Source organism: Myxine glutinosa, chromosome 10 (assembly GCF_964187855.1).
Source record: "Myxine glutinosa chromosome 10, kmMyxGlut1.1, whole genome shotgun sequence".
Taxonomy (NCBI): domain Eukaryota; kingdom Metazoa; phylum Chordata; class Myxini; order Myxiniformes; family Myxinidae; genus Myxine; species Myxine glutinosa.
In genome coordinates, this window is record NC_136270.1 from 44,192,578 (window position 1) to 44,207,491 (window position 14,914).

Below are 14,914 nucleotides of genomic sequence, written 5' to 3' on the forward strand. Positions count from 1 at the left end.
TCGGGGACCGTGGTTGTTGTTGTTTTTTTTTTGTTTTTTTGGTCCCCTTTTTGAAGAAATGTTTTACGGCCGGATGCCCTTCCTGACGCCAACCCTTTTTGTCGCCTTTTTACGACAAGCAGGGAATTACCAGTGAACTGGTACTCAATTAGCCGACCTCGGAAGGATGACAGGCTGAGTCAACCCCCCTGGCGTTAATTCAGCGATCGACCGGGATTCAAACCCAGTATCCTTGGATCCTAAGCTGGCACCCTAGCCGCCAGCCCAACACCAGGGACAAGAGTTGACTCTACATTGCACCAAATTCAGATAAGACAGAATCCCTTTTCAAGTCTCCCCCAATCCTCAGTGCATTGGGCGGTTTTCTTCACCCCAAACTCCATTACGCACGCGGTCAAGCCCACGAACAAGGGCGTTGCCCGCCCCTCGTCATCGGAAGGTGGAGCCAGCGAGCCCCCACCAGCCAATCAGGGCTGGTGAGATACCATCACGGGCGTGGCGCGGGTTGATCTAAAAGCGCGTTATAAAAGCGCCCGCGCAAGCCTTTTTGAGAGTGCGTAAGAGTCCAGTTGAGGAGAAGCAGAGAGAGGGATTTGAGGGAGGTGCGCTGGACCAGAGGCAGATTCTGCGGAATAGGAAGAGAGCGTCGGAGACGCAGGAGGCGGAGGACGCGTGAGACAGCTGCCGGTGTGAAACCAAATACGTGGAGCTGCCGGCTCCTCGCTGCCAGCCCGAAGCGGTGCTGTGTTTGCCGGGTTTTCGCCTCGACCCCAAAAGCGCGGATCGGAGCGCGCGCTTGGAGCTGGACTTCGACGCCTACCATCTGCCTGGACCCTCCTCTGCCGTCCCAAACCATTCCTGCCATTCCATCCTTTTGTGTACGTGAGTTTGTTCTGTGTGTCTTGTCCCTGGGTATAAGTTAAGCCTGTTTAGATAAGTTAGTATGTGCACTGTGTCTTCTGGTCCTTCCATCCTTTCTGTCTTTATTTTCTTATCCTTCCTTCTCCTTGGTTTCTTTTGATTGTGTACATAATATAAGTAATAAATTATATTTGTATTTCCTACCTTCGTTCTTCTTCTTCATGCTCGTCCGGTCGTCTTTGTGATTTCCCAATTGAATACCTGTGGCACGATTTGGCCAACGAATGAGAATCGGGTCTAGTTCTTGTTAATGGTTCGTGCCACGGTTGCTAAACCGCTCGGTAATTAACATCTGTCCGCGGTCGCGAACGAGGTTGCGCACCTGCCTCTCCGGAGGGAGCTTGTGCAACTTCAGGACTCACGTCGGTCAGTCATAGATGAGGGGATTAATCCCCCCTCGATAAGGGGAAAAGAGGCCGACGGAGAGATCCGCAACAATATATATATTGATATCCAAAAATTTGAAGATTGGATTTTCATTTCTCCACAAGCCTGCCCCTATTCCTATTGAAGAAAGTAGTTTGTGGTGAAAATTTGAGCTTGATTGGACAATATTTAGAGGTTGCTCACAATGTTGATAAATTTTAATGAATAATAAGATACAGAATTTTTAGCATCACACATCAATTCCCAGATAATTATCTATTTTCAATTACTCAAATTATTTATTATTGTTGGCTTGCACTTGTCTTCAATGGTATGACCAAGAGATTGTGCAAAAGCACTGGCCACAAACATAGCACGCCGATCTGAGAGATATACTCTGTCCAGAGTTGCCACTATTGCTGGAGTGAGCACCTTGATGGGAGCCTTTTTCGCCTGTTTGGCAGAAGATGGACTTTGGAGTTTTAATTGATTGTCCCCTGAATCGGAGCTTTCAATCTCAGACTCATAATCATCATCAACCACAGCCGATGTTGATGGAACAGATTGCATTGCTGTTCGAGTCTCAGCAGCATGTTTCTTCTTTCTTTTATCTTCATTCTCAAGCCGAATACGCTTTCTGTTCTCCTTCACTGCCAGAGTGTTGTCCACAGATCCCAAACGTGAACTTGCGGGATCCTCACGCTGCATGATAAGGAATGCTTTGTCTTCTTCATTCGTCATTTTCTCAAGCGCATCATTTGGTGAAATATCGAAGAGGGATTAAAGATCATCTTTGAACATCTGGTCCTTCACTCTATAGTTTTCGAATGTCTTGGTTCTATTTTTCTTTACCAGTTTGTAGGCATCATACAACTTCAAAAGTTGGCGCTCACAGGAATTTACTCTCTGCACTGGAATTCGTGCTTTCTCCCAGTATGCACACACAGCTTGTACACTAAGTTTGGCACTTTCACGAACTGTATGGTGTTCTTGTATGTGATGGTACACCATTTTCTGCAATGTGTGTCCTTTGGTTGGTAGTCCCTCACCGATTATTTTCTTTTCAGACTTGCCCAGCAACCAAACTGTGGAAGAGCTGCGAGTTTCTGCCATCTGAAAAAAACAGGATAAATTAAAAATGTTATTTTTTGAGCAACCTCCAAATAAGTTCCAATTGACCTCATATTTGGTTCATATGATCTTTATAAACATAGGAACAAGAGCAGCCTTGTGGAGCATGGATTTTTAATAGTATTAAATATTACATATATCTGTGGACCACCCTAACATACAGTCACGTGAAAAAGTAAGTACACCCCATGTAAAGGTTTGACTTTTTCAACATATTTCAACATACAGCTATTTGATCTTCATTTCAACAATATTGATAGATAAAGGTGATATAATATAACAAATATCATGAAACATTTCCATTTTGTAGTCAATTGTATAATTTAAATAAACATAAATGCAAATTTCGCATGTGGAAAAAGTAACTACACCCCTACATTTATCACTACTTCAAATACCTAAAATTAGAATCATGTGCACCAGCTCAGGTGCAAATGATTAGAACATCGTTAGAGAGGATCTTGGAGGAACCTGTCTTATTTAAACCTCAGACATTTAGTTTGGTTTGCTCTTTGTTGTTGAAGTGTGCAGCATCGCCATGCCTAGATCAAAAGAGCTCTCTGAGGCCTTCAGAAAAAAGGTTATAGATGCCTACGAGTCTGGGAAGGGATTTAAAAAGATCTCCAAACAATTTAAAATCAATCATTCGACTGTCCGGAAGATCATCTACAAGTGGAGAAGATTCCAAACAACTGCCAACTTGTTCAGGCCAGGCCGCCCCAGCAAGTTCAGCCCGAGAGCAGACCGCAAGACGCTGAAAGAAGTCTCGAAGAACCCCAGAATGTCATCACGGGACCTACAGGTAGCTCTTGCCACTGTTGATGTCAAAGTGCACGAGTCTACCATTAGAAAGAGGCTGCACAAATTTGATCTACATGGGTGGTGTGCCAGGAGGAAACCTTTGCTGTCCAGAAAGAACATCAGGGCAAGACTAAAGTTTGCCAATGAACACCTCGGCAAAGACCAGCACTTCTGGAACAATGTGCTCTGGACAGATGAGTCAAAGGTAGAGCTATTTGGCCACAGTACCAGAAGACATGTTTGGCGAAAACCAAAGACAGCATTTGACCACAAGAACCTGATACCAACTGTAAAGCATGGTGGTAGAAATATTATGGTTTGGGGCAGCTTTGCTCCATCAGGGCCTGGGCAGCTCACCATCATAAAATCCACTATGAATTCTTCATTGTACCAGAGGGTGCTTGAGGATAATGTGAGGCCATCTGTCGGAAAGTTGAAGCTCAACCGAAGGTGGACCTTGCAACATGACAATGACCCTAAACATACCAGTACATCCACCAAGGAATGGCGGAAAAGAAAGAAATGGAGGGTTCTGGAATGGCCAAGTCAAAGCCCGGATCTAAATCCCATCAAGATGTTGCGGGGGGATTTGAAACGAGCTGTGCATGCAAGAAACCACTCAAACATCGCACAGCTGAAAGAATTCTGCATGGAGGAGTGGGCAAAAATTTCTCCCAGTCAATGTCAGAGACTGGTAGACAGTTATAAGAAATGCCTACTTGAGGTTGTTTCTGCCAAAGGGGGCAATACCACCTATTAGAGCCAAGGGTGTACTTACTTTTTCCACATGCGAAATTTGCATTTATGTTTATTTAAATTATACAATGGACTACAAAATGGAAATGTTTCATGATATTTGTTTAATTATATCACCTTTATCTATCAATATTGTTGAAATGAAGATCAAATAGCTGTCTGTTGAAAAAAACCAAAACTTTACATGGGGTGTACTTACTTTTTCACACGACTATATATATATAAAGATGAATGAATGAATGTGCGGGGCTCTGGCAAAAGCAGACACTTGGGGGCAAAAATCCAAATTGAGATATTGATATCATCTGATTCCCCATGCTTTTCGCTTTTATTTGATATATACATTATGTTAATTGGATGAAAATTAAGGACGTTATGGTATTTTAATGACAATTCTATTTTCGTTTAAACAATGGAGATAATTAGGTTCAAAGTTCACAATACAGTTCACACGCACAAAGAATGTGCACACATAGAGCTTTCAAACCAGACATGTATGTCAGGGATCTCCTTCGAATCACGATGTATGGCTCGCAGTAAAACATCGAAATTGCGCGATCTTCGTGTCTTTTTGACCGAGGAATCGTGTCATTATGAGCACATTTTGAGAATGACATTTTAGATTCTTCGTCGAATTTCACAACTTTTCTGTTGTTTGTTGGAAAAATGTTTTGGTGCATAATAATCGAGAGAAGTTGCTCTTTCTATCCATGTAAAAATCTCAATTTGGTCCCTGTGGTCATATTTTGACTCTCTTCGGCTTTTTCTCGCTAAGAGAAATGCCCCAAAGTGTCTGCTTTTGCCAGAGCCAGTTATATATATCCAGCGTATGCTCCTATAATATATATATAGGAGCATACGCTGGATCAGTACGTCGCTGCGTCCTTGGACGACTCCTCAGCACCATCCCGACACACACCACTGTGTGTGCTACGGAACGAGGTGTTTTTATGGCGGCTGGAGTGCAAATCCTGCCACCAACCTCCTTCAGAGAGGACCCAGTACCCTGGAACCCAGTTCGCCGACCTTGGAAGGATGACAGGCTGAGTCAACCCCACCTGGTATTAATTCAACAGCTGAACGGGATTCGAACTCAGGACCTTAGGATCCCAAGCCCACTGCCCTAACCATTACGCCAACACCAGGTATATTTATGGTGACGAACCAGTCTTTTCCCCAGTTATGGACATTTTCAAGGTCCCTATTTAGATTGATGCTGGCTTGAAGGTGGAGTGATGTAGGCAGGAAGCCAGGACAAGGTGGTGTATAGAGTTGTGTCATCAGCCTAAGTAGCTAGCAGAGATGAAATGTTGGTGGGCAGGTCATTATGTAAAGCAGAAACAAAGAAGGCCAAACACAGAGCCTGCATTAATGGTATGGACTGCAGTACATTGACCTTCTTGCCACACAAACATTTGGTGGTCTGTGAGAAAGTCTGAGATTATTGCAAGCGAAGGCCCAGTGATAATATCCGACTTTAGCTTGTGAATGAGACCCTTATGCCAAACCTTATCAAAAGCCTGAGATATGTCAAGGGCTACAAGTCTAGCCTCGCCACGCTAGCCTCAGGCTTGGTTCATGTATTCAGTTATGAGGGAAAGGACATCACCAGTAGACCGGAAATGATGGACTCCATACTGAGTGTCGGTTCGGAGTTTGTGGCCTTTCAGGAAAGTCTGGCTGGTTGATAAGGCATTCAAATACTTTGCACATAATGGGACGAAGGCTGATCCTATAGTTTGAAGGATCAGATTTCTCGCCAGAGCCTTCAAGTGCAGGTACAACTGAAGCCAACTTCCAGCAAGGTGGGAAAACTGACTATGATAGGCATATGTTGCACAGTTTTGAGAGGAATATGGGACAATTCAGGCAAGCACATATTTAGGAAAATTGCAGGGATACGATCTTGTCCAGCAGCTTTTGAAATGTCCAGCCCTCAGAGGACTTTCCCAACTTTGAGGAGTGATAATGACAGTGGATATATTAATCTCCACATGGAAGGGATACGTCGGCAGTGATTGATTTTGGTCATCAAGTGTGGAGTTTGCAGGGAAACACTCAGTAAAGAGGTTGGCTTTATCAATTGTGGAGGAAAGGACTTCAGGACCCTTGAAAAGGACAGGACACTGTTAGCAACTCCCCAAAAGTCCATGTAGCTTGGGAGTTCTGTTAAAATAGAGTTACAAACAAACACGGAGTAACTGGACTTGGCTTCAACAAGAAATTTCTTGCAGTGGTTACTAGCAAATTGGAAAAGATGATGAGCTTCACCAGACCCAACTCTATGGTACCGATGGAAGAAGTGACTTCGACGTGAGATAGCGGCGGCACAAGGAGGAGTGAACCTAGGCTGGCAGTGAGGTTTCACTTGATAGGTCTGAGCAGGAATCAAGATATCCATGCCAGCTTGAATCCATTCAGTGACCTCAGTGGCTGCCTCAGAAGAGCCGAGGTAAAAGACGGACTTCCAGGAAATATCCCCCAGGAAATGCCGAAACGCATTCCCGTCAGCCTTGCCATACTAGATAATTGTGTGATGGAATGGATGGGTGGTAGTGGTTGGTGAGGAGCAAACTATTCAGACATCAACATTGGCATGATCTGAATTTCAGAGTGGAACAAAGGTCTTTGGAGTGCAATCCCGAGGATTTGAGCACAAAAACAGATCAAGAAGATACCTATTTTATCGGTAGCACATTCCGGAATTTGGGTGGGAGCTGAAATTATCTGGGTAAGGACATGTCACATAGCACAATTGCAAGCACCAACACCAGAAGCATCATTGGCATGAGTGGACCAAACATTCTTTGTAATGGACATTAAAGTCTCCAAAGACCATGGTTTCAGGAGCTTCCTTATTCATATTCGATCGACGCCACATCCCACAGGATACTATGTAGCATTTGCATGTTGTGATGGATAAAAGCCAATTTTCCAAGATTTAAATACACATTTGCATGAAAGCTAGCATGCAAACTCTGACATGTTACAGACATGGTCACAATAAATTGTTTGGGATGTCCTGGGTGGAGGAATTCACCATGACAAGAAACCAAACTATGTTCAGGAAATTGGTTTTATCTCATGAATGAATTTGAGGAATGATACCAATTGCCAAAATAATGATCAGAGGTTCCGGCCATATTATGTATTCCCTTACAAGGAACTTCAATGCAGGAGGCATCCGCACAGGCCTTCAAAGCCTGTTTGGACCTTTAAGAACCAGACAGTGTAATTATAGTCCGAGTCATTATATTACTCTCACGGTCCCCTGATCGAGATCCACCCAGTGCAGGGGTTGTGCCTTTGCTCGCAAATACCTGAAATAAACCTCCTGAGATTATTTGAGCTGCTGTAACACTTGAGAGTTTAAAAAAACCTCCTTATTTGGACAGTGATATTTATATTAAGTATTTTAATACTCAACTTTTTGTATTGTAAAGAAATCATGAAGTAGGATTAATCTTAGATTGTGAATCATTAATCCATATTATGATTATTATTACTAGTGGGGTATGCTTACACAGTTTAGGTAATGACGAACCGTGCTTCATAATAAATAGACGTTATATGGGTTATTTTTCGCAGTTTACAGTTATATAAAACCACCTTTAGAGGCCATTTTTCCCCGCAAGCGGGGGTTGGCCTTTTTCGGGAACCGTGGTTGTTGTTGTTTTTTGGTCCCCTTTTTGAAGCAATGTTTTACGGCCGGATGCCCTTCCTGACGCCAACCCTTTTTGCCACCTTTAGCGACAAACAGGGAATTACCAGTGAACTGGTACTCAATTAGCCGACCTCGGAAGGATGACAGGCTGAGTCAACCCCCCTGGCGTTAATTCAGCGATCGACCGGGATTCGAACCCAGGATCCTGGGATCCTAAGCCGGCACCCTAGCCGCTAGCCCAACACCAGTTATATAAATTACAATTTTCAAATGCTAGATATCAATTTGAGGTAAAAAAAAATTACAGGCACATTTACCGTTTTTTAAACCTAAATTTTAATTTCCGGATGCGATCTGACAGTTCTGTGATTTTTCCCGGTGTATTTACTTCGACGTCTGTCGGCTCGCAAAAGTTAAGCTTTCTACCTCATCCGGTAGGTATCGAACATTCATATCAGTCAGTGAGTCAGTCAGTGGTTCGAATGAGTTTCATATATTAGATAAGAATGGTGCAGAGACCCATGATCACGTGATCCAAAAATACAATTTTTCGATGGGAAATATTCAAAAGGAAACGTGCTGCTTGTGCTGGGAAATGAGGCAAATGTAGAATGCACATGAACATACCAACAAACTCCGGGGTACCGAAAATGTTTTTAAACTCCATGCCGTCCTCGATGTGATGGGCTAACCCAAAGTCAATGAGCTTGATGCTTGGGTGGCTGCTGTTTTTGTCAAGCAACATGATGTTCTCAGGCTGAGGGCAAGAAACAGAGAAAAAGCAGAGCAAAGGAAAACTCTAATTTACTTGTTTAGTTAGGCTGTATAAATGCACGATGAAACTAGAAAACATCTCAAAATGCAAAACGTCCACTTTGTACTCGAGAAAAACTTGATGAAAACAACAGCTAAAAAAGAAAATTATTACCTCCGCCACCAACGGTGGATGGAGGTGATGTTTTCACCCCTGTCTGTTTGTTTGTTTGTGAAAAAGACATCTCAAAAAGTTGTGGACGAATTTGGATGAAACTTGGCAGAGAGGTAGTGTATGTGACACGGACTAAGCGATTAGATTTTGGTGAAGATCCGGATTCGGTTCCAGCTAGAAGAATTTTTGAAGTAATTCTTCACCATTGGAAGATTGGGCCCAAAACGATACATAGCAGGATATCTCAAAAGGTTATGGACAGATTTGGACGAAACTTGGTGGAGAGGTTAGGTGTGTGACAACGACAAATCGATTCGATTTTGGTGAAGATCTGAATATGGATTCAGATACGATAATTATTTAATTTTAAAGTGATTCTTCACCATTGAGTGATAGGGCTAAAACCAACATATCGCAGGAAATCTCAAAACGTTATGGACGGATTTGGCTAAAACTTGGTGGACAGGTTGGATGTGTGACACGGACTAATCGGTTCGATTTTGGTGAAGACCTGATATGGATTCGGATTTAGAGAATTATTAAATTTTTGAAGCGATTCTTCACCATTGAGAGATCGGGCAAAAAGCGATATACAACATACACTACCGGTCAAAAGTTTTAGAACACCTCAATTTTTCCAGTTTTTATTGAAATTTAGGCAGTTTAATGTCTCAATGTACACTGAAATGAAGCATAGAACAAAGAAACAATTGGAGATGAAAAAATAAATCATAGAATCATTTTGTTTAACAAAATTTATTTTAAAATTTTGACTCGCAAAGTAGCCACCTTTTTTTGCAGATTTAACCACCGAACACACTCGTGGCATTCTTTCTACAATGGAAATCAAATATTGTTTGGGAAGTTGTTCCCAACACTGTTGCAGAAGTTCCCACAAATGTGTTGCACTTGTAGGTTGCTTTGCTTTCACCCTTCTGTCCAGTTCATCCCAAACCAGCTCGATGGGGTTTAAGTCTGGAGACTGTGCTGGCCATTCCATGATTTGAAGCCTACCGTCTTGTTATTTTCCTCGAAGGTAGTTTTGACATAGCCTGGAGGTGTGTTTAGGGTCATTATCTTACTGTAGGATGAACCCCTGACCAACTAGGCGTGTACCAGAGGGTATTGCATGGTGCAGCAAAATGCTGTGGTAGCCCTTTTGGTTCAGGGTGCCAATCACTCTGTGCAAGTCGCCGACTCTGGATCCAGCAAAAGAGCCCCAGACCATCACGCTTCCTCCTCCATGTTTGACAGATGGTGTCACACACTGAGGAACGATCCTTTCGCCCACTCGACGGCGTACAAAAACCCTGCGTGATGAACCAAAGATTTCAAATTTTGATTCATCGGTCCATAAGACCTTCTTCCAGTCTTCAGTAATCCACTGGCGGTGCTTCATGGCTCAGGCAAGCCTCTTTTTCTTATTTTGCCATCTTAGCAATGGCTTTCTTACTGCCACTTGACCTGTCAAACCTGCAGCTCAAAGTGTTCTCTTCACAATTGAAACTGAGACTTGCTTACTTCGACCAGTGTTAAGCTGTGCTTGAAGCTGTTGTCCTGTGAGCCGCCTATCACGCAAGCTGTTGAATCTCAGAAATTTGCCTTCTGATTCTGTTGTGGCTTTGGTTCTGCCAGACCTCTTCCTGTCAGAGTTTCCTCCAGTTTCCAAGAGCCTTTTGATGGCGTAGGAAACTGTACACACTGACACCTTGGTTTCTTTGCAATTTCTCGAAAGGAAAGACCTACAATATGTCAAAACTACCTTCGAGGAAAATAACAAGACAGGACGCTTCAAATCATGGAATGGCCAGCACAGTCTCCAGACTTAAACCCCATCGAGCTGGTTTGGGATGAACTGGACAGAAGGGTGAAAGCAAAGCAACCTACAACTGCAACACATTTGTGGGAACTTCTGCAACAGTGTTGGGAAGAACTTCCCGAACAATATTTGATTTCCATTGCAGAAAGAATGACACGAGTGTGTTCGGCGGTTATATCTGCAAAAGGTGGCTACTTTGCTGAGTCAAAAATTTAAATTAAATTTTGTTAAACAAAATGATTCTATTATTTCTTTTTTATCTCCAATTGTTTATTTGTTATATGCTTAATTTCAGAGTACATTGAGACATTAAACTGTAAATTTCAATAAAAACTGGAGAAATTGAGGTGTTCTAAAACTTTTGACCAGTCGTGTATATTAAAAAGTTATGGATGAGTTATGACTAAACTTGGTGGACGAGTTGGTTAGGTGACAAGACCAAGTAGATTAGATTTTGGTTCAGGTCCAAATCCAGATCCAGCCTATTAGTGGAATTCAAAACATAAACTTCGCCATATTGGATATTCTCCATATTTTGTTTAAAAAATAATCATGAAATCAGAGCAAATACCTTCAGGTCAAAATGTGCTATGTGACGAGCATGCAGGTGTGCAACACCCTGCAGAATCTGTAAAAGGAATTCCAGGGCTTCATCCTCCATCAGAGACTCTTTTTCTGCCAGGAAGTCAAATAGCTCACCACCAGAAACGCTGCGCATTGGAGTGTGTGGAGGGGTAAGGGAGGGGGGATGACAGAAGGGTAGTTACCTGGCTGGCTCTTTGGACAAACAACAATGCAAGGAGAGAACGATAAGGCAGTTTACGAAATGAACAAGTGAGAGATGATTCAGATATCTTACAGTTCCAGGATAAGAATGACATCTGTCCGATTTTCATAGACATCATGCAACGTGATAATGTTGGGGTGTTCAATGGAGCTCAGGATGGTAACCTCTCGCTCGATCTCATCTCTGCTGACTCCACGGCGGCTGGCCGGTGAACGACGCTTCTTAATAAACTTCGCAGCAAATTCCTTGCCGGTGCTTCGCTCATGACACTTGCGCACAATCGCAAACTGTCCACTAGAGAGGCCAGGGGGATAGATATTGCGTATGACTTAAGCAATGCAATCAATCAATCACGGAAGAACAAATACTGCATTGGAGTCATTAGAAGTAACTCAAATAAATATTTATCACATCTTTAAAGATAATTTTACATCAAATGCAACTTTGTTATAATTGCACCATATGACATTTTACACAAGTTTGGCCGACGGAATAGTCTGTAAAAACTGAGATATTTGAGCAAGTTGAAGATATTAACCCCTTGTCTTTCAATAGCGTATGTGTACTAACAGATTAACCCCTTGACTATCAATAGCATATGTGTACTAACAGATTAATCCCTTGTCTATCAACAGTGTATGTATATTAACAGATTAACCCCTTGTCTATCAATAGTGTATGTATATTAACAGATTAATCCCTTGTCTATCAATAGTGTATGTATATTAACAGATTAACCCCTTGTCTATCAATAGTGTATGTATATTAACAGATTAATCCCTTGTCTATCAATAGTGTATGTGTATTAACAGATTAACCCCTTGTCTATCAATTGTGTATGTATATTAACAGATTAACCCCTTGTCTATCAATAGTGTATGCATATTAACAGATTAACCCCTTGTCTATCAATAGTGTATGTATATTAACAGATTAATCCCTTGTCTATCAATAGTGTATGTATATTAACAGATTAACCCCTTGTCTATCAATAGTGTATGTATATTAACAGATTAATCCCTTGTCTATCAATAGTGTATGCGTATTCACAGATTAACCCCTTGTCTATCAATAGTGTATACATATTAACAGATTAATCCCTTGTCTATCAATAGTGTATGCGTATTAACAGATTAACCCCTTGTCTATCAATAGTGTATGCGTATTAACAGATTAACCCCTTGTCTATCAATAGTGTATGTATATTAACAGATTAACCCCTTGTCTATCAAAAGTGTATGTATATTAACAGATTAACCCCTTGTCTATCAAAAGTGTATGTATATTAACAGATTAACCCGTTGTCTATCAATAGTGTATGTATATTAACAGATTAACCCCTTGTCTATCAATCTATAATAATAAAAGGCAGTGTCCGTCCGTCCGTCCGTCCATCCCCTCACCCTCCATCACCGCAGTGGAGATGAGCCCAAGGGCAGGCTCGGAAGGTATTGTACCCTAACCCACAATTTCTGAATCAAACACTTGTGATGATGATGAACCCTAATTTCCAGTTTGAAATTCAAATGATTCCTTAACGTGCGAATCACATCATTTACTAAAGAGCTTGCTTTGGAATGGTATACATTTAAAAGTTTTCATATGGAGGTGCTGCCAAATAATAGCATCAGTTATTACGACAAATGTCCAGTGCCGATTTTTTAAAACCCTTCAGCTACACATCCTGTTCAGCTGTTACCTCATGTCTGAGGACTCGTCGTGTACAAATTGCTGTCAAAGTAAAAGGGCGAGAGGACAAATTGCAGGGCAGATGGAATAACACACCAGGAATAGGTCCATTTCCAGTTGTTATACTCAGAGATATATATATATATATATATATATATATATATATATATATATATATATATATATATATATATATATATATATATATATATATATATATATATATATATACATTACATACTGTACTTGGATGTACCAACCTACATTTTATGCTTACATCTAACCGATGCATTGAGCAAATCAACCGAGTGTCTCAATGAAAGTGCTGGAACTTGTCAAAACAACAGATTGTTACTGTACACCGTCAATGTCGGAACGATACCTGTACCTGCCAAGTTCCTCCCCAAACTCATAAACCTCTTCAACGTCGATCTGCTTGAAAGACTCCATTGTTGCTGCAGACAGGAGGTGGAAACATAGACATACAGAAATATAATCACGTTTATAAGAAGTATTATATTGAACAAGCAGCAAACGGTATCAACCGGATTTTATTTGATTTCCTAAATAGTTCGACATAACCACGTGTTGCGGGGTCGATGGTCCATTAACAAGCAGCTTGCTTACGCTTGCCAAGCCAGCCGTTCCTTTGCAACCGTGCTTGCTTGAGTGCTTAAGCCGCTTGGCGAACGCTGTACAAGCTGCTTGGTAACTTTGAACACTCCCCTGGTCTCAAAGTGAGAAATTCACCGAGAAAGGCGCGAAGTTTACCAGGAAGATCGTGAAGTAGAAACAACAACAAATCCCAAATGGCGGTACAGTACGAAACTGAGATTTCAAATAAGGCTAAGGGGCACACGAAATAAGAACGGTGTGAGCCGGCTATCTTGTGTGCTCCATCGGGCGGACCCGACACGCGGAGAGAAAGCCGAGCGGTGTGGATAACGCGTCAAACAGCGATGACGAAACGTCTTACCTTCAGCTTCACACACACAACATAAAAATCGCCGCCAATGGACGACACCAAAAGGCGTTTAATTAAATAAAAAACACTTCATTTTACACACAGACGTTCATCGAAAATAAATCAAGTCAAACACTAATACAAGATAAAAGGCTTTTGTACTCACAGAATTAGTCTTGCATTTTGAAATGGTATTTTTAACGCACTTGACGAACGCAAATAAAACTCAACAAAAGATAGCGATGAAACCAGCGCGCCGATCCGTCGCTGCTCATACAATTCCGCAAACGTCACGGCGTCGGCGCGGGGTAGTTTAAGTTTTAGAAAAATTATTTTTACTGTCGTTAAGTCTCATGGTGTTTGGGGGTTTTTTTTTGAGAACATGAACATGTCATAAATTTTTATTCTATTTTCATTCATACCAAATAAGACAAAACATTTAATCAATTTAATACGTACGCACATGCAGCGGATTATTTGAGCGTCCCCACTTTGGCTTCTTCTTCATACGTGCCACGCCCCTCATTTACATCCACGCCCATCTTTTTCCCAAATGCATGCTCCTGTGTATTTCATTTGGGGTTTATCATGTCCTCTGGCTTTGTACGGCATTTTGATTTTCTTGGATTGCCATTTAGTGAGAGCCATAGGCCATTTTGGTGTAGATGCTTTTAGTTTTATTACTCTGCAAAGTGAAAAGCAGGGTTAGGCATTTGATTATGTATCATGTGCATACGTGCGTGTCTGCATTTTAAAGATTCATTTTCTGGGCAACCCTTGGTCCGATTGACGCTAAATTTTACTAGTACCGACTGCAAAGCCGCAATGAGCCGGCGAAGCCAAAACCTCTTGCCACTATTTTACCCATCACCATGGCATCAGTAGGTTAGGTAGTTGGTAGTAGGTAGGTAGGTAGTTGGTAGTAGGTAGGTGTAGTAGGTACCGTACCTGGTAAGACTTGGTAAAAGAGAAGAGCAGACAGTCCTCCCCAATAGCAATACCTGCATACAATAAATGTCACAAGAAGCTTAAGGAAGTAACTATACGATGTGCTTAGCTTAAGGCCTATTTTTAACTGGGCTTAACAT

The 14,914-nt window shown here is 41.7% G+C and overlaps 1 protein-coding gene across 5 annotated transcripts in view; it reads right to left on the reverse strand.

Moving 5' to 3' along the window:
* DAPK3 (death associated protein kinase 3) overlaps positions 1-14,914 on the reverse strand; it is a 76,666-nt gene that overhangs the window by 41,585 nt on the left and 20,167 nt on the right. For 2 of the 5 annotated variants that reach the window (XM_068127582.2, XM_078785597.1), the window contains exons 1-5: positions 13,839-13,933; positions 13,251-13,317; positions 11,246-11,467; positions 10,958-11,096; positions 8,267-8,396 (exon numbers count right to left, since the gene is read on the reverse strand). In XM_068127582.2, coding sequence (XP_067983683.2) covers positions 8,267-8,396; positions 10,958-11,096; positions 11,246-11,467; positions 13,251-13,312 — 553 coding nt within the window. In that variant the 5' untranslated portion in view covers positions 13,313-13,317; positions 13,839-13,933. Of the gene's footprint in view, positions 1-8,266; positions 8,397-10,957; positions 11,097-11,245; positions 11,468-13,250; positions 13,318-13,838; positions 13,934-13,992; positions 14,173-14,914 lie in introns of those variants that run through there. The other 3 variants (XM_068127581.2, XM_068127583.2, XM_078785596.1) reach the window with 3 other exon arrangements.